Below are 18642 nucleotides of genomic sequence, written 5' to 3' on the forward strand. Positions count from 1 at the left end.
CAAGCTTCACATGAAGGTTACTACCAGTTGAAAGCAAGCCTGCAGGTCTACTTTTGTTTACCAGATGGTGTCTTTCAAATGAGAACTACTACTTTTGGGACACTGAAGGAACTGTGATTACAATAGTCACAACTGCTATGGTTAAAGTTGCAAAACAATTTCTAAATTCTCAAAACTTTCTGGAACAATAATCTTTTGGGCTAACATTTTCAGTGTTGGGTCTCTTCCTGGAGGTGATTTGTTTGGGAAAGTTTGAACAAATTCCTTCATACTTTTGAAGTTACAAAAGGGCTAGCAAGCAAGCATATTTTTACCACTTCCCCCATAAAGATAACTACGAACAGCTAAACTTCAAACTAGACACTCAAATAGGTCATGATAATAGAACATGCATTGCTCAGTCTGAAAATGAAAATGTTTTAAAACAAAGGGCAAGATCATCCTCTGAGTGAGAATTTTGCGGGGGGGGGGGGGGGGGGGCTGGAAATTATGAAGTTCTCCTTGTGGAATTGTTTTGCCTTTGATTTTTTGGGATAGGGCGTCAAAGTTACATCCCCGCTACACATAGAACAAACGGGAGGTTGGTTCCCCAAACCAATGGGCTTCTCTTGGCCTTTGCATGTGCCCTCTCCAGCTCCCTAGCAGGGCCGCCCAGAGGGTTCAGGGAGCCTGGGGTCTTCGGCAGCGGGGGTCCTTCCGCTCCAGTCTTTGGGGCACTTCAGTGGCGGGTCCCGGAGTGAGCGAAAGACCCGCCGCAGAATTGCTGCCGAAGACCCAGAGTGGAAGAAGTCCTTGCCACTGAATTGCCGCCGAAGACCCAGAGCGGAAGGAGCTCCAGGTCTTCGGCAGCGGGTCCGGGACCTGCTGTCGAAGACCCGCCGAAAACTCTCATGGGGGCCCCTGTGGGGCCTGGGGCAAATTGCCCCACTTGCTCCCCCCGGTGGCCCTGCTCCCTAGAAGCAGGATTCCAAATACATATCCCGAAGCCCCACAATGAGAGTTACACAGCGTGAAGGGTTAACTTAACATTGCGGGAGGCAGGCTGCCTCCTTCTCACCATGTTTTTGAGCCAGTAGACCCCTTCCATAACTTCCCCTGCACTGACTCGCCATTTTGGTCTCTTCCACTCACAAAGGGAGAGGGCACAATCCAGCCCAATGTTTGAAAATATGGGCCCTCAAGGTCACAACAATTTGGGCCTTCTTAATATACTTGTTTCTCATGCCAATACCTTTATTAGTAAGTACCGTATATACTTTTCTTGGTCAACTGAATTATTTTAGAGCATGCTGGATGTCTTGCAGTACAAAAGCAAGACATAGCCCCCTGCCTCAGAGAGCTTACACTATAATTTCAGACATAATGCAAAACTGAGAGGGGATAAAACAGTAGTGAAGGGATCGACAATGGTTGCATCAATGAGATTATACAGTTACTCAATAAAGACTACTTGGCAAACAGATTGGTGGTGCAATTTTTTAAAATAAAATAAATGTCCTTTGAATCACTATTTGAAGTAAGAGAATGAACCAGTAGTGCTGTGGCAGAGAAAAAGTGCTGCTGTGCAGAAACTCTAAACTGGTCTTACTTGAGACTCTCACTCACATATTGACAAGTCACAAGTATTAGGGAAGACTCACTTTTCTCTAGTGGCACCGGTACCAGTCTCACTGCCCATCACATAGCACCTTTCACTGACTGATTGTGGCTGAAACCAGCAAAAGCTTTTATGGCAGTCAGGGGAAAATGGAAGATTCCATATTGGCAACATGAACTAAGACAGATGGGAAATAGAAGGAATAGCTGCCTGAAAAGAAAAATGATCATTACATGACCATATACAACAAATAACATTAAAACAAAGTTTCAGGATCTCTGATTGTGGATTATGTGAATACCAACTGAAAGGGAAATATCACTTGTTCAGTACACTGCAGTTAACCGGTACCAGTAATCACGTCCTTGATTTAGTGGTGGTACTGTGACAGGTACACAGAGGGCAATTTAATCATGCAATCCAGCATGTTATTACTTATTGCAAAAAAGAGTCTCTTCCAACAACAACTCTTCCAACCTACTTTATTCCTTACCTGTACTCTGTCAATGTGCCCAAATCACAATGTATGTTTGGGACTTGATCCTAAACAGCGCTGAGTGTCCTCAACTCCCACTATAATAAAATAAGTTGAGGGCGCTCAGCCTTTAGTAGGAGCTGCTCTGAATCCAGCAGAGTTGGGTTCAAAGTGAAAATGGCAACAAATATTTTCTCATACTGAAAATGTTATAAATAAATAAATCTAAGAGCAACTTTAAAGGCATCATGAGGACTACCATTTTATGGCCCCTTAGATATTATGCGGTTCCATTTCATTAATCAAACAATTGCAAATGACATGTTTTAATGCCTATGAAAGCCAGCTGTTTACCCTCTGACTCAGTTAATCTCTTAATATTTTTTTCTGTTCAAAGAAAATTAATAATGGGATGTTAGTTGATTAACAAACTAAAAATCAACACAGCTAGACTTATGGATAAATGAACTCATCCTTTTAAGGAATGTACAGGGAATTTACCCATACTGAGGATTCTAAAGTCTACAAACGCTACAGGAACAGCCCAGATTCTAGATGGCAACTAACACTGAGCCACAAATATGCTTACAGTTTGGTTTAGCTTTGGCTCAGACTGGACATTAAATGAAAACTTGAATTCTTTTCTACATCCGATTAACTAAAGTTTCCAACAAAGTGACCAAAAAAGAAGGATAAATAACTACTGGGGTATTATAATTATAAATCAGCACCCCTTGTGCAAGTCTTTCCTTTCTCCTGTTGAGAAATATAAATGTCAGTGTAAAATGGGATTAAATGACCCAACATCTGAAATTGAAGGCCAGTATATTAAGATGACTCCATGCCTTCTTGTTCAATTTTGTCAAAGATTCTGGTTTTAGATTCATTTTAATATTCACTATAACTATAGAAGATGAAAGGAAGCACTAAGTAAACCAAGAAACTCCCACCTGTTCATTCTCTCTGTATGTGTGCATATATATCTCCTCAATATATGTTCCACTCTATACGCGTCCGAAGAAGTGGGCTGTAGCCCACGAAAGCTTATGCTCTAATAAATTTGTTAGTCTCTAAGGTGCCACAAGTACTCCTGTTCTTTTTGCAGATACAGACTAATACGGCTGCTACTCTTAAACCAAGAAAGGTGTTGTTAACCTGTTCAGGTTTCAGCTTTTTCTGGTTCCATAGTCTATGTCTCCTTGAGACCACTTTCCACGTGGATATTTGTTATCTAAGATGTACAATACCATCAGCCCAGTATCTAAGTGCTAATGTTGGATGCCCTTGTAGAAATTACCCTAGTTTCTGAACCCTTTTATGACAGTGTTTTAAAATACATATACATCCATATCTACCCACACAGCTGTTATATCCAATCTTTCCAAAGTTGTGTATGGGATAACGAAAAATTAATCATAAAAGGAAATGGAATGAGAAGTTAGATGAAAAAGACTGAATAGGTCCCATCCACTTCCTCTCCCACCTATAGTATATATATTTTTTATTTTATTTTAAATGTGCCAAATAATGGGATTTCTATCACTTACCTTGATAGCGCAAAAATAGCTAAATACATTAAAAGTGTCACACGGCCACTGCTCAACACCCTTCAAAAGGTTAATCTTGTACACTAAAAATTTTAAAAGCTCTCCTTCTTGCCATTAACACAGCAGCTGCATGTGCAAATTGATGTGGCTGATAGGTCCTTGTGGAATAAAAGCTTGTTCGCTCAGACAGAAGTAACTCTAATATCTTGGACCTGTTTATCGATAATCCAGTCTTTACTGCTCATTCACTCTGATGCCAAATTCCTGACTTCATCATGGAACAGAAACTCACTGACCCAGAAATAATTTGAACAAACCTATATCACTGAGGATTTTTTTTACCCCATTAAACTCTCCCGCCCTGATAATGCTGCTGAAGGCATGGTTAATGTGTCTAAGGCTGGGTAGACTCAATCTTCCACAATCACATTTAATAGTTTAGGTATTAAAGTAGCACATTAATCCCTTTAAAGGGAGGAGCTATTTTTGACCATTTACTTTTCTTTTCAAAACAAAAAGCCCTCTAAATTAAAAGATTAATCCTTACACTATATCAAATTAGGAGAATATGGATAATACAGAAGATCTTAATACTAAGAATATTTGCTTCTCCAATTAAGAATCAGCAACAAGACTTGATCCTGCTCCCACTGCACTCAATGGCAACACTTCCTTTCACTTCAATGCTGCAGGATCAGGCCATAGTCAAGATGGCAAAATCTTTTTAGTGTCAAATGACACAGTCATTCTGATGTTATTTATCACACTTTTTATCAGTGCAAAAATCAAAGAAATATATTTTCCCCTCAAACTCATCTAATGCTTTTCCTGTTCAATTAATAATCTTTCCTGCAACTCCTCCATCAGAAATGCAAAGCGGCCCTGGGAATCACATTTTGCAATGTCTGTGGGCTGATTCCCACAAAGTCCTCCTGAACTCTGAACTCTGCCAATATGTCTTCCAGGACTGGATCAGTACTTTTTGTTTTTGGACTAAGTCAAATATATTTTCCCATCTTCCTTACCAAGGGGAAGAAATGAACTACATTATTGTACAGCCTCAGGCACACTACTACTCTGAAATGTACTTGAGTCTTTAGCAATGTTCATTTTAAGAACAGCAAATTAGTCTGTTAAGCATTCAACCCCCACTGGATTACCTCAAAACCAAATGGTGGAACTTACCAGAAGCATTGCAGAGGTTCCATTTGGCCTGGATAAATGGATAGACATCTCAGGGAACATCCTATCAATGCGGCTGATCACATCATCAACATACCTACCAAACAAAACAAAAAAAAACCCCAAAATTTTAGAAATCTATTTATGCCACATATGCAGCAATTAAAACAATCACAAAGATTATGGTACAGATTTCAAAATCCATCTTGACAAACCATCCAATAGGTAACAAGCCAGAAGTTTTATTCTAGCCAATGTGTGCAAGGAATGGTGGGGAAAGGAAGAAGAGGTGGATGGCTGATTCCCTCCCCTCTTCCTAATTAGCTTCTGCATTTCCAAAGGCGAGAGACTTCCTCCTACTACAGAGCACCTGAAATCAGTAGACGCCCTCCACACCTTCACGGCAAAACTCCTCTAGAATTTTCAAGCATTTGTAAGGCTGTGCTCCCAAAATACTTTTTAAGCACCTTTCTGTCACACCGCTTGCCATCGGTTATTGGTCAAGGATTGGTCCATGACATTATATAAGCTGACTTTGTATTACATTTGTGATCGTCTCAAATTCAGATATCATCCTTCCACTCATCAGTCAGAGCTGGGTGCACTTTATAAGTTTTTTACATTCCATTCAGCCATCACTGACACGCACCAGCAAAGCTCAATGCTAGAAGCGCAGTAAACTGGAAGATCACTTTGGAGCAATATGAAAGTCTACAGCTCACAAATGCACCCTTTGAATAATATGCTAGGATGCACTAGGAAACAGAAGTTTAGCACTGAACTTCTAGCAATGTGCTCTCATTGAACTCCATTCATACCAATGACAGCTGTATTTCCTTAGTAACTAACATACTTCAAAGAGTCACACACGTTTAATATATTGTGGTAAACAAGGCAACCCAATGTGAAAGCAGAGAGAGGAGCAATAAAGGAATAATTCTAAACTAAATGAGAATAAGTGATTTTTTTCAAAAAATAACTTCACTCTGGCAAAATTATATTGAATATGTGACAACATGTGGGAGCATGAGGTGCTATAAAGTTTAAATTGCCTCTTGTTTGAGAAGACCTACATAATTCATTCATGGCTTTCCAATGCCAGAGTAATATAGCTATTCTGAAGTGTTGGTCCTAAAGATTTTATAGCACCCCACCTACATACACTATTTCAGAATGCAAACCTTTTGTACTTCATGGAATTTAAATTATAAACATCTCAGGAAGGAACTTGTTCTTTTTGTCTGTAAGGCACTATGCACACTTACGGTGCATTAAGTAATAATTATTGATAATAAAGATAATATAGCAAACTAACGGCACACTAAAATAATGATGCACAAATACTATCATTATAAAGATGAATGCAAACACACATTAAAAATAGTCATGAAAATAGTTGCTGCTCATGGAGTAAAGTCGAAGTTTAGATCCATAACATGAATGTTAAAAATATACATATATGTTCAAAATACAAAATTGATTAGACTATTTTATGTACTAAACTTTAAAGTACCGTATATACTCATTCATTAGCCCGTTCATTTATAAACCGAACCCCCAAGATGGTTAGGTAAAAATAGCAAAAACTGTATGACCCTTTCATAAGCCGACTCTATATTTCAGGGGTTGGCAAACTTTGGCTCCTGGCCCGTTAGGGTAAGCCACTAGCAGGCCTGGACGTTTTGTTTACCTGGAGTGTTCACAGGCGCGGAGCCCCTCAACTCCCAGTGTCCGCGGTTTGCTGTTCCCAGCCAATGGGAGCTGCGGGAAGTGGTGCGCTACTTCCCGCAGCTCCCATTGGCTGAGAACGGCGAACCGCGGCCACAGGGAGCCGAGGGGCTCCATGCCTGCAGACGCTCCAGGTAAACAAAACAACAATGTATTAGATATTCAATTCAATGATTCCATAGAGTTTAAAATCATCAGATTTTGGCGGAGACCCATTTATAAGCCGACCCCCGCTCTTTGATGTGTCACTTTTTTACCAAAAATATTTGGCTTATGAATGAGTATATATGGTATATTTGTGAGAATGAACTGAAATATTTAAAAAACAATCACTTTAGTAACCATCAAATTGCTTTAACTAGTTTTTCAGAGTTATCATACCCCTATGTCGATTGTTTTTATTTTTGCAGTGGCTGAGCACATTTATTTTTGATTTTTTAAAAATTGGTGTTTTAAAACTAATTCAAATATCTTTTTATATGTACCACAACTCAAAAAAGTTTCAAATCAAAGTCTGAGACCATTATTACAAAGTAACAGCCTGGAGGGATTTTTTATATCAAAGTTATAAGCCTCTGACAACAAGGGTTTTTAGAAAAGCTAAACTCTAGTGGTGTGAACTGTGCCACTGGAATAATAAAAACCCACCATAAAATCTTTGTATTCTGAAAAAGTTAACAAACCCTTTTCAAAGCAGGAAAATACAGGGCACACACTCTGGCTCTTTAAGGACAGGATCAGATGGGGTGCTACTGGGTTGCTTCTGAATGCATCTACAAACAGCATGAGATGGTTACAGAGCTACAAATTGAAGAAGGTATACGTGGACATGTTTACATATTAGCATACACTTAGGCTTTGAAGAGTTTTCACAATATTAGCTAACCACAAAAGTGAAAGTAAAACATTTCTGCATCTAAGAACTATTTCTCACATGGAATTATTTGAACTGTTTAAGGAGGGTAAGCAATTTTGAGATTTTGCTTTTTAAACTATGTTTTAAATTATTCTTTTTAGTCTTATTTGGTTAAAAAACCCAAAGGAATCTTTTCACTGGGGACATTTAGGCTTTGATTGCTATCTTGCAGTAACCCAAATTCACTGCTGGGCATCATCAGTAAGTCAGTGAAGTTGTATCTACTCATGCAATTGGTGAACTCGATCCTCTTATTGCAAATAAAGAAGGGAACTACTGTAACATTTTAACATAAAAAACTGCTCCATCCTTCCTGTTACAAGGGGGAAGAGGAAAACGAATGGTTTTTATCCATGGAAATGAAATTGATTCTCAGCTTGCTAACTGATAGTGGAGTCAGAATCAGTGTAAGCAAGGAATGTCTTCCTTAAAATGGTGAAAGAGGAGAAATGCATGACAAAGCTCCAAGATAGTCTACATATCAACAATATGTATCACTGTCACTTTAAACATTCCTGCATCTGATACATTTCTATTCTAAGCATATGTCTGTGTGACTTGAATCCAGTTACTCCAGACTCTGCAAAAAGCAAATTCAGCTGTCACTTGTGTGTGAAAAAAGAGGTCATTGCTAACCATATGCTAATTAAGAAATATGGAGTTTCTCCTTAACAGATCCTCAATCAATACACATCATAGCCTTGGACAACAATGCAAATTATTGCAGAATTTAAATAAAAACCTATGGCAACAAATTTTGGAGTTTCAGGTGATAATTAAAATGGAATGAAAAATGAACTTTTAGAAGTATTATGCCACTTGTCTGGCATATATAAAGCCAGGCTCACACCAACATTGACATATTCTTTATTTTACTACGTAAAGGAAGTTAAAATAATACTAAATCCTATATCTATACTAGAAAAGTTAGGGTTTTCTTTGTTTTTTTTAAGCACAGACCCAAATCATAACTAGTCTCTTTAGAATACAATAACACAGTAGTTTGCATGAAAACGAAGCAATTATTTTACTATGCTATCATAGCTCATCATGACATCATATTCCAGATATAGGAAGCTGTCCCAATTTATGATAAAGTCAATGTACATTAAGATAAATGTTGCCTATTAAATGTATTCTCCTGAACACCACTTGAAACCTCTATATTACACTTAGAAAAGGTAAAAACTGAATACACATCAATTCTTGCAATCCACAATCCGATAGGAAATGTCAGAGGATGGAGTAAATAAATGACATTTTAAAAATCAGACTTTATAAAATGTAAATATCTTTCCTTTAAAAAAAAAATCTGTTTAAAGTTAAATTTGAAATTACCACAATCTATCATTAAAGGCCTAAACTTCCGAGAACCCATTAACATCATTTAAATAAATAAAAGCACTGCATCAATGGGTATGTCTACACGGCTGTTAGACACCCGCGGCTGGCCTGTGCCGGCTGACTTGGGCTCGCGGGGCTCAGGCTGCGGAGCTGTTTAATTGCAATGTAGACATTACAGCTCAGGCTGCAGCCGGAGCTCTGGGACCTTCCCACCATACAGGGTCCTAAAGCCCAAGCTCAGATATCTACACTGCAATTAAACAGCCCTGCAGCCCAAACCCCACGAGCCTGAGTCAGCTGGCACAGGCCAGCCCCAGAATTTTTAACTGAGGCTTCCTCAAATTCTGAGTTAAAGAGTACTGCTTTTTTAATAAGCTACACAATCGGGGGGAAACATCTACCTTCTGAGGTCAACTCCAACTTTCTAAATTTGTCACAATGCTATGTACTGCATTAAGTATGTATATTATTTTCAGTCTTTAGAACTGAGCAAATGTCAGTATTTACATTTTCTCAAATGGAAGTATTTTCAATTTCACTTGTCTAGCAAAGTTTGTGTCTTAATTATATTTGGGTTCAGTTTAGATAGCAGGTACACAAATAATATTTTATTCATTTGCACTAATTCATTCAAATTTAAGAAATCGATTGGGTGTTGAAAAAGCAGGAAATCTTGTTTCCTCCTCCAATCTATGCATTAAAAACAGGTGGGAGAGGATGAGATCTACTCAGTTTAGGGTGACCAGACGTCCCGATTTTATCGGGACCGTCCCGATATTTCCTTGTTTGTCCCGCGTCCCGACCGACATGCGGTCGGGACAACCGGACAAACAAGGAAATGCCCCGAGCCTCGAGCCCGGAAGTGCTCGCGCCCCCCCCCCCCTGCCCCGACTCCGCCCCCTCCTCCCCCGATTGGCTCCCTCCCCGAATCCCCGCCTCTTCCCCGGGCTCACCATTCCCCCTCCCTCCGCAAGTGCTGGAGGGAGGCCCGGGAGACTCAGAGGCAGCACGGGGCCGGGGTGAGTAACAGTCCGGCCTGGCCCAGTGCAGGCAGGACTCGGGTGGTTGGGAGAGGAGGGGGGCGACCCGCGGGGCCAGGCGACGGGGGAGGAAGCGGCCATGGCGCTCGGCGGCTCTGGCGCCCCCGAACCCCCCGAGCCGGGGCCTGCAGCAGCGCGTACGCTGGGCCCAGCCCCTGGCTAGGCACGTCTGGGCTGCCCAGCTGGTGCTATCGCGCGGTGGCCCCGGGGCGGAGGCATCGGCAGCCCAGCCCCGTTCGTTCCCCTGCGGGACGGGGGGGCTGGGGCCTGCTGCCCCCACTCCGGGGCCGCCGCGCGATAGCACTAGCTGGGCAGCAGCCCAGACGCGACTGGCCAGGGGCTGGGCGCAGCGTGCGCGCTGCTGGGTCCCCGCAGCAGGCCCCGGCTCGGGGGGTTCGGAGGCGCCGCAGCCGCCAAGCGCCATGGCCGCTTCCTCCCCCGCGGCAGTGGGAGCTGCAGCAGCGGCTGCTCCCGAGTCCCGCTGCCCGGGGGGACAACAACAGCTGCCGCCTGGCCCCGCGGGCCGCCCCCCTCCTCTCCTTACCACCCGACTGAGTCCTGCCTGCTCGGGACCAGGCCGGACTCTTACTCACCCCGGCCCCGCGCTTCCCCTGAGTCTCCCGGGCCTCCCTCCAGCACTTGCGGAGGAAGTGTTTTTTTTTTTTTTTTGGCCCCGCCCCCCGCCACGCCCCCCCACCGCGTCCCGATATTTGTCTTTGGTGATCTGGTCACCCTAACTCAGTTTAAAAACTTGAGGGGCATGAGGACAGATTTTCAAATGTATTTAGGCACTTAAAGATGCAGATAGGCACCTGGTAGGATGTTCAAAAGGGAGTTACGTGCCTAACCTGTGTAGGAGCTTTTGAAAAATCCCACTACGCACCTGTCTGCATCTTTAGGTGCCTAAATACCTTTGAAAATCTGACCCACGACAACCAAACTAGTTAATTCACTAACTATGGTTAATAATTCCATCCAAAAAGTACTTTGATAAGCTTTTTACCCCTTATGTATTTAGCATATTTAAGGTAGTTTTATTTAATAAAAACAGTTTTTAAAATGCAGTTTTTGTATATTTTTAGATTAATTCCCATTTCCATCTAAATGTAGCTTGACACAAATCAAGTAAAAAAAAATCTAGTAAATAAAAAATACACCATTCACCATTTTCTAACATAATAAAAAATGTAAGTCAAGAATTTGAATAAATGCATGTTATTAAGCTATATAATTGCTTAAATAAATATGTATGGATATATTTGGTTACAAATCAATGTTTTAATGATTACCAACCAATAAGAATGAATCTTTTTTTAGGAAAATATCTAAGTACAAAAGTCAAAATAAGATTTTAATCAATGATTTAAATCAAGGTTCCCTGCTTGCTGATTTAAATCATGATTCAAACTGACGATTAAAACCACTGATTTAAATCGATCCAACCTGAAAGGCCACATTTCCATATTGTTTGTTTACTGAAAGATAATTCAAACACAACACTATATGAACCTGTATATACTGCTGGCTGCTCCAAGTTCTCAGGTGAGGCTGTTCCTAGGGATCACTTACCCCAACCTAAGTCTTTGCACTCCAGACTTGTCCGCCTTGATGGTTCCTTCCTTTGGGACTTACTCTATCCCACTTCCTCGCCTAGGGAGCTACTCCCAGCTTTCCTATATTCTACTCTGTCCTACAGAGGTACTGAATTAGTCTAGAGCAGGGGTTGGCAACTTTTAAGAAGTGGTGTGCCGAGTCTTCATTGAGTCACTCTAATTTAAGGCTTTGTGTGCCAGTAATACATTTTACCGTTTTTAGAAGGTCTCTTTCTATAAGTCTATAATATATAACTAAACTATTGTTGCATGTAAAATAAATAAGGTTTTTAAAATGTTTAAGAAGCTTCATTTAAAATTAAATTAAAATGCAGAGCCCCCCGGACCAGTGGCAGCGTGAGTGCCACTGAAAACCAGCTCATGTGCCGCCTTTGGCACGCGGGCCATAGGTTGCCTACCCCTGGTCTAGAGCTTGAGTTCCCTGCTTTCCACTTATATAAGGTTAAAGCAGAAGATATTCAACCATTTCCTCATCTCAAGGCCCTACTCTTGTACTATTGCCAACAAAGATCCTATACCAAATTCCACACATTCTTTTTGTGGGTATGGTATTTAAGCACAGAAAAATATTAGTGGAGTCTATTTTACAAAGCACCATAACCCTGATCAAAGGAAAGTCAAAGCTAGTACTAGTAGGATTCCAAAAGACTAGGCAAATGCATTGTCAGTAAGAATTAAGAAAACTATCTACAAATAGCAGAAAACCTTATTTTCCACAATAGAGGCATTGGACAAGGAGATGAGCTCTCTCTATATCCCACTATCCAAGCTCAAGGCTCTCATGCAGAATCATTAAATATGTAATAGGCAAATGGCCAGGGAGGCTGGCCTAGATATACTATTCCATCATTTTTCTCTCTTTTCCACAGCCTGGATATCATGCTTGTTGTAATTTCCACTGAATTCAGATACCATGGTGATGGACACAGATTTGATATGTGTCAATAACTGATATTTTATAAAGAGCAGAAAATACTGGTGAGAGATTTATTATGGAAAAAATACATCCTGAATCTTTAAGAGAGAATGAATTGGTTTAAAAGAGAATGCCTTTGGTTAAGACAATCATCCAGGATTGTGAGTCGGGCAGAGGGATGGAAGGCAAATGGCATGTGGAGAGTCTGTCACTGTGTCAATAAACCATCTGATAAATATATGAAAAGGAAGGAAAATAGGGAACAGCTCTCTGTCCCTCCAAATAGTTCCTCCCTGCATCCCCATTTAGTTTAACAAGGAAAATGGACATAAGAGTGAACAACATTAAATCATACCATCTGCATGTACACTACATGATGGCAACTTCTTGAGTGAGTCTGATCTGATAAGCCATGTCTACCAAAGTAAAGTAGGACTGTTGATTAATCAATTAATCAATTTAATTAATTCAAATCTTATCAAAGATAATGCAATTTCACCAGTTGGTCAAAATGGTGGATTTTCTAATGAAGCTGTAACAATAGGTTTTAAACCTTATCCCCACACCCTACAAGGTCTTTTTTGGCTTTAAATCAGATTCTCTACTACACACATATTGTATCATGTTTGTCTCCCCATTGGCTTTAGATACATCTTCCTGCTCCTTTCACTGCACTTGTCCTTCTTCCTCTTCCCCCACTATCCCACTCTTCTCAACACTTCTGCACTTCATTCAAACTTAGCTTTTTCATCCAAGAGTAAAGCTGATTTGTTTCTCCATTTAATTTACAAATAGGCCAAATCAGACATATGCTGAAATCAACAGGAACTTCAAGTTCCCAGCATATCTCAGGATCATGTCTTGAACTGAGGGCAATGTGGGACTCCAAACTTCACAACAAAAGGACATTATTCTTTAAAAGAATATCTTCAACAGAAAATCCATAGTCTAGCTGGTGAATAGTTATTATTCATTAACATCCATTTAAACATGCAGTAAAATTCGGCAAACAAAATTAGATCCGACTTGGAGTGCTGTGCCCAGATCATCATCATTGCTGGCTGTTATGTTATACTCTGTTTTCAGGTGGTGGAATAGTTTTCCCATAAACAAGTGCTGTATTAACATTGGTGAAATCAAAGATAACCATCTACTTCATAAACATTAGCAGAGACTCCAAAGTTAATTCTAAATACTATAATCTTTTTGTTTTGTTATAAAAATTCATTTAAAAAAATCAGCTCTGGAAAGGGAAAGCAGAGAGTCAAAGTTCTTTGAAAACCTCCCAGTGGTGTTGCCAATAAGCATATAAAAATCCTCTAGCTTATATTAGAAGAGCAATGCCTGCAACATACAGTAGACACTTCTGAAGCAGTGTCGTATGTTATCGCCAAGCCAGTTACAAAATGCTGTTTCTAATACACTAATTAGTTCTGCAGAACATTGAGATACAGTTATTAGCTAAAAAGATCACGTTTACAATGTAGGAGTAGTTCAGAAGCCAGCTTTGCAGCAACAGCTCTTTGATTCCCTCCTAGCTACCCCACTTCCCCCAAAAAGAGAGTAATAGGGACAAGTAATTCATTATAAAAGCCTTTCAATTCTACACTGGACAGATGGCTTAGTTTTCTAACATGACCTCTCTTTTTTTTCTTTTTACTGGATTAGAGCCAGTGATCCAATGGTTAGCGTGATGTTTAGCAGCTCAGGCAAGATTTAAATAGCATTTATCCCACATAGTGTTTAAGATGCATGCTGTTCATTTTTTCCACTCAATACAAAAATCTAAACATTAGGAATGTTTGTATTGATAATCACTGTTTTGGAGTTGTGGTTGGGACTGAAGGAAAAGGGAGGGAGAACAAATATTACCCAAAACATGTTAGGGAAAAAAAAAAAGATACATTTGTAAGACTTGTTAAACTCTGAATATCGTTCCACGTCTGCCCAGACAACAGGGTTTAATCATACTTGTACAGCGAGTGGAAAACTCTTATGCACAGGATAAACAAACTGCTGCTGCTGTCCTGCTCGAACATCGATTCGGGGTGTTCTGGAGAGCAGTAGAAGAAACTCTCCCAAAATAATCACTTGTGTACTACAGCAACTTTTTTCTTGTTTGTTTAAATTAACTTATTCTTCCAGATTCTGTTTTTTCATTGATGAAATGTGGTCTAAGTTATATCTAACCAGGCTTCTCTAAGTCTTTCTTCAGCACTAGTTTTGGTTCCTTTTGTTCAGGTTAATCAAACCAGAGTCAGCTTTCAGGCTGAGTAATAACTTGGTGTATCACAAATCACAACACCTCTTTAGAGCTGTGGTTCAGTATTTATCCAAATAGCTTATGCAGCAGGAGACACCAGATTCTGGTTCATTCAGGGTGCTAGAGATGCTTGATCTCAGACCAGACCTAAACTAAACTTTCTACTCTTGACCTCCTGTAATAATTCTAGTAATGCAATCTATGGGGTTGTGGTAGGACAAGATGTCAAATGCCTTAAAAAAAAAAAAAGTAACTGAAAACAGATGCAATCTCTTGTTGGGTCAAGTTCTAAGTCTATCTCAAAGTTTCTCCCTAGATGCCATCAAATCCACAATTAACAATGTACCCCTCTGCCTATCACTTCAAATCTTAATTGAAATTGGTGAGTCCTGCTCCTCTTTCAATTCTGTGAATAAACCAGAGTGTTCTGATGAATCATCTAGCTACTATTATATTCTACCCAACACAGCACTCTACATGCTTTGAGCACGGCTGTCCTTTTGGTACCGTCTTACTCCTTTTTATATAAGTGGTAATTATGTCAACAATAAATCAGCTCATTATAATGTTCATTCTTCTTGTACGTTATACCCCTTCCTCCACCTTGCATCTCTCCTGTCTATTTAAATTGTAAACTCTTCATGGCAAAGACCACCTACACTGCCCAACATAAAATGGGCCCCGTTCTTGGTTGGCACTTAAGCAATACTGTAATAAACACAATTAACAATAAAAATAGGGTAAGATTTCACACCCACAAATCATCCTGATTAGCAGATATCCTGGTAAGCCAAAAGGTTAGTGAAAAATCACCATTGTTTACAACACTGCCGCTTCACAAAGAATTTGACATGGAGTAATTCTGGAGGAGAAAAGGGACACACACAACAGGAATAAATCAGGCAAATGCTGTGGTCATGAGCACTATTATATTCAGTTTGACATTCAAAATACTGTAGTGGGCCAGCAGATTCCAAAGAGAGTCACAATCCTCCACAGCAGAACAACAATGTAAAATAGCAGAAGCCTCCAAGATGTTAGCATCTGCGCCCTCTGCTCTATTATCTACAGTGGCTGAAAACTTGTTTCCAGGTGAAAATTAAACTATAAAACTGACATATAAAGGCCTAAAAATGTTTTGAATCTGGACACCTTAGAGACTGCCTCCATCTTCCAGGATGGGGGCATTTTCACCTCAAAGGTCCATACCTCTGGAACTTAGGTCCCCACCCTCATCTGATTTAGCCTGGATTTACTGGCTTTCCATCTATGCTGTAAGGCTTGTTTATTTTTTCAGTCTTTTTGTGATGAGTGGACTCACTGAGGAATAAGTTAGTTGAGGAAGTGAAATTCTTATTTATGGTGAATTAGATATTTAGTGGACATTAATTCAATAGAATTCTATATTGATTTAAAAAAAAGTAAATATATCATAATCTATACTATGGTATAGGTACTTTTATTAAACCTAGACAAATACACAATGAAGTTCAGAATAATAGTTTTAAAAGGTAAAACAAAGTAAGTATTCATAAGAATAGAGGTCTGGCCATGAACCCACTGGAGTTTTTAGTATATTCTACCCATTTTCCAACTGCTTTCATCCAAAAGCAACTGACCAATAGTTTATGAGTATTAGAAACATATTTAAAATGGATGGGCCTGATCCTGCTAAAAAAATTTTTTTAACCAAACACAGTGCTCACTACCATAAGTAGTCACGAGACTTCAAACTATTTGTAACAGTAAGCACTGTACCCAGGTAGTAAATGTATGTGATTTAAGGTTATTAATAGTGGTGAAGTTTTAATTATTACCATTCTGATAAAGAGAATAAGCAGATGTCAGGCGTTATGTGTACTGAAGATAGCATTAAAAATAGGAAAACCACAGTTCTGGTATAATTTTTTATACTGAATATAATTTATTAATCTTGGGGTGAAAATTATAATTTAATTCAACAGTTACCTGCTGTGCAAGCCTTTGCACGTTGCAAATTCAGCTTCAGAGCAGACTTTCCAGCAGTACCCATTAACAATAATTATTAAACCAGTGATCTCTGCCAGCTCTCGTGAAGTGACACTGCATGCTCAGATGGGCAGTGGAGAGAGCCTGAAGGGAGATTCAATAAATTCTCACATTGAGAAAGCCACAAGATTTGAAACATTCAATTAGACAGCTGGCATGAGCAGAGGATTCATGCTTTGAAGATGGAAACACACCTCAGTCCCTTTCCCAAAATTCCAGAAGTTTTTGGCTCTCATCAAAATCTCAATGTCTCTAAAATCCACCCTTCATTTTCTGACTCTTTTGATAAAACCCTTTAGCATGCCTTGATCATCTTTCATTTCAGCTACTGTAACCTTCTTGCTCCTCTCCTCTTCATTCTTCAGCCTCCTCCAGCTGCTCCAATGCCATCTTCCCCTTTTTGAATCCCTTCACTGGGTTCCTTCTCTTTTTTCACATCTTCATTCTCAGAGCAACTCAAGGCTGCTCCTGCCTACATTTCAACTTGTTTCAAACTATTCCCCGTCACACTGCCTAATTCTTTCACTACTCCCTTAAGACTCTAATTCTTGCTGCACCATAGAGGAAAACTGCATTTCTCTCAGGCGGCCAACCCAAGCACATTATTAAGTGTCTCTCAAGGAGGACAGGCAGTTCATCTGGAGAGACAAACAAAATTTTTTCCCTGTGTCAAAAGTACGATTGTGCGGTCTATGATGGCCTGAGGAATCAAGGGAGCAAACTCTGGTCAACCAAACTCCAAGGCCTGGTCGGCACTTAAAAGTTTAACTGTTAAACGTTTTCAGTTAAGAATGTGAATTTTTATTTTATTTTTATTTATTTTACTAAAATAATTAATCTACTAAAAGTCCTAGTGTGAAACATTGACTTATACCAGTATAAGTTATTCCCCATCCCCTACAGAAATAGATATATGGTATAAATCACTTTTACACCAACATAACCAAATCCTCACTGGGCAGTGTACTGCTTTAATTGTACAAGTATAGACAAAGTAGTACAACTTTCTATATAATGTAGACAAGCCCCAATGCAACACATGTGACACCAGAACATCCACCCATGCCAGGAACTCCTTGCCGGATCAAAGCCCAAACTGAACTGCAAATTTAAGATGCATCCATCTTTTCATTTATATCTCTTCCCATAGAGCAAGCTCTGAAGAATTTTGCGTAGGTCAGGGATTCTAAAATTGGGAGTTGGGACCCCTCAGGGGGTCATGAGGTTATTACATGGGGGGTTGCGAGCGGTCAGCCTCCACCCCAAACCCCGCTTTGCCTCCAGCATTTATAATGGTGTTAAATATATAAAAAAGTGTTTTTAATTTATAAGGGGGGGGGTCGCACTCAGAGGCTTGCTGTGTGAAAGGGGTCACCAGTAGAAAAGTCTGAAAACCCCTGACGTAGGTGAACCACACACCACTGAGCATTCTCACTCATTTTTCTTTTACTCCTTCACAAGATGAAGTTTCTGAAGGCTTGGGGGGTGGGGGCCATCACAGGGCAAATACAAAAGAAATCTTTTCTGCAGATTTACTTTCAGGCTTATCTGGCAATAACACCCTCAGGTAAGTGATTTGTAAAATAAAACAGTGACGTCAAAAGCACTTTAAAAAAAATGCAGCAAAGACTTGCAAATTTCAAACAGCTGAACCAGTATGCATCTAAAAAGTCAACAGGTTAAGCTCCAAACCCTAAAGGGTAGGAGTTTTTAAATGTTTCCCTTGGTTTATTTTAGACTCTACACTGCAGGTAATGCTATTTTGGTTGTTAAGGAAAAGATAATTACGTAACTTTATTGTAACTATTGTTCTTTGAAACGTAGGTGCAGATGTATATTCCACTCAGGTGCGCGCACCCAGCGCACTGAAGTCAGAGAACTTTAACAAACAGTACCCATAGGGGTGGTGCTTGAGCTCTGTCGCCTTAGCCCCTCCCCGGCTACATAAAGACGGTGCTGACCTGACTTCTCTCAATTCCTTTGCACTGAAATC

General features: G+C 40.0%; 1 protein-coding gene across 7 annotated transcripts in view; it reads right to left on the reverse strand.

The window, feature by feature from the left end:
* The window catches only part of MED27 (mediator complex subunit 27), a 168582-nt gene that overhangs the window by 39436 nt on the left and 110504 nt on the right, over positions 1-18642 (reverse strand). For 5 of the 7 annotated variants that reach the window (XR_010593639.1, XR_010593640.1, XM_005293301.4 and 2 more), the window contains one exon: positions 4805-4898. Coding sequence is in view for 3 of the 7 variants with exons in the window: in XM_005293301.4 (XP_005293358.1) it covers positions 4805-4898 (94 nt within the window). In the remaining 4 variants the exon portion in view is untranslated. Of the gene's footprint in view, positions 1-1640; positions 1808-4804; positions 4899-18642 lie in introns of all 7 variants that reach the window. The other 2 variants (XR_010593641.1, XR_006175392.2) reach the window with 1 other exon arrangement.

This window comes from Chrysemys picta, chromosome 18 (assembly GCF_011386835.1).
Source record: "Chrysemys picta bellii isolate R12L10 chromosome 18, ASM1138683v2, whole genome shotgun sequence".
In the NCBI taxonomy this organism is placed as follows: Eukaryota; Metazoa; Chordata; order Testudines; family Emydidae; genus Chrysemys; species Chrysemys picta.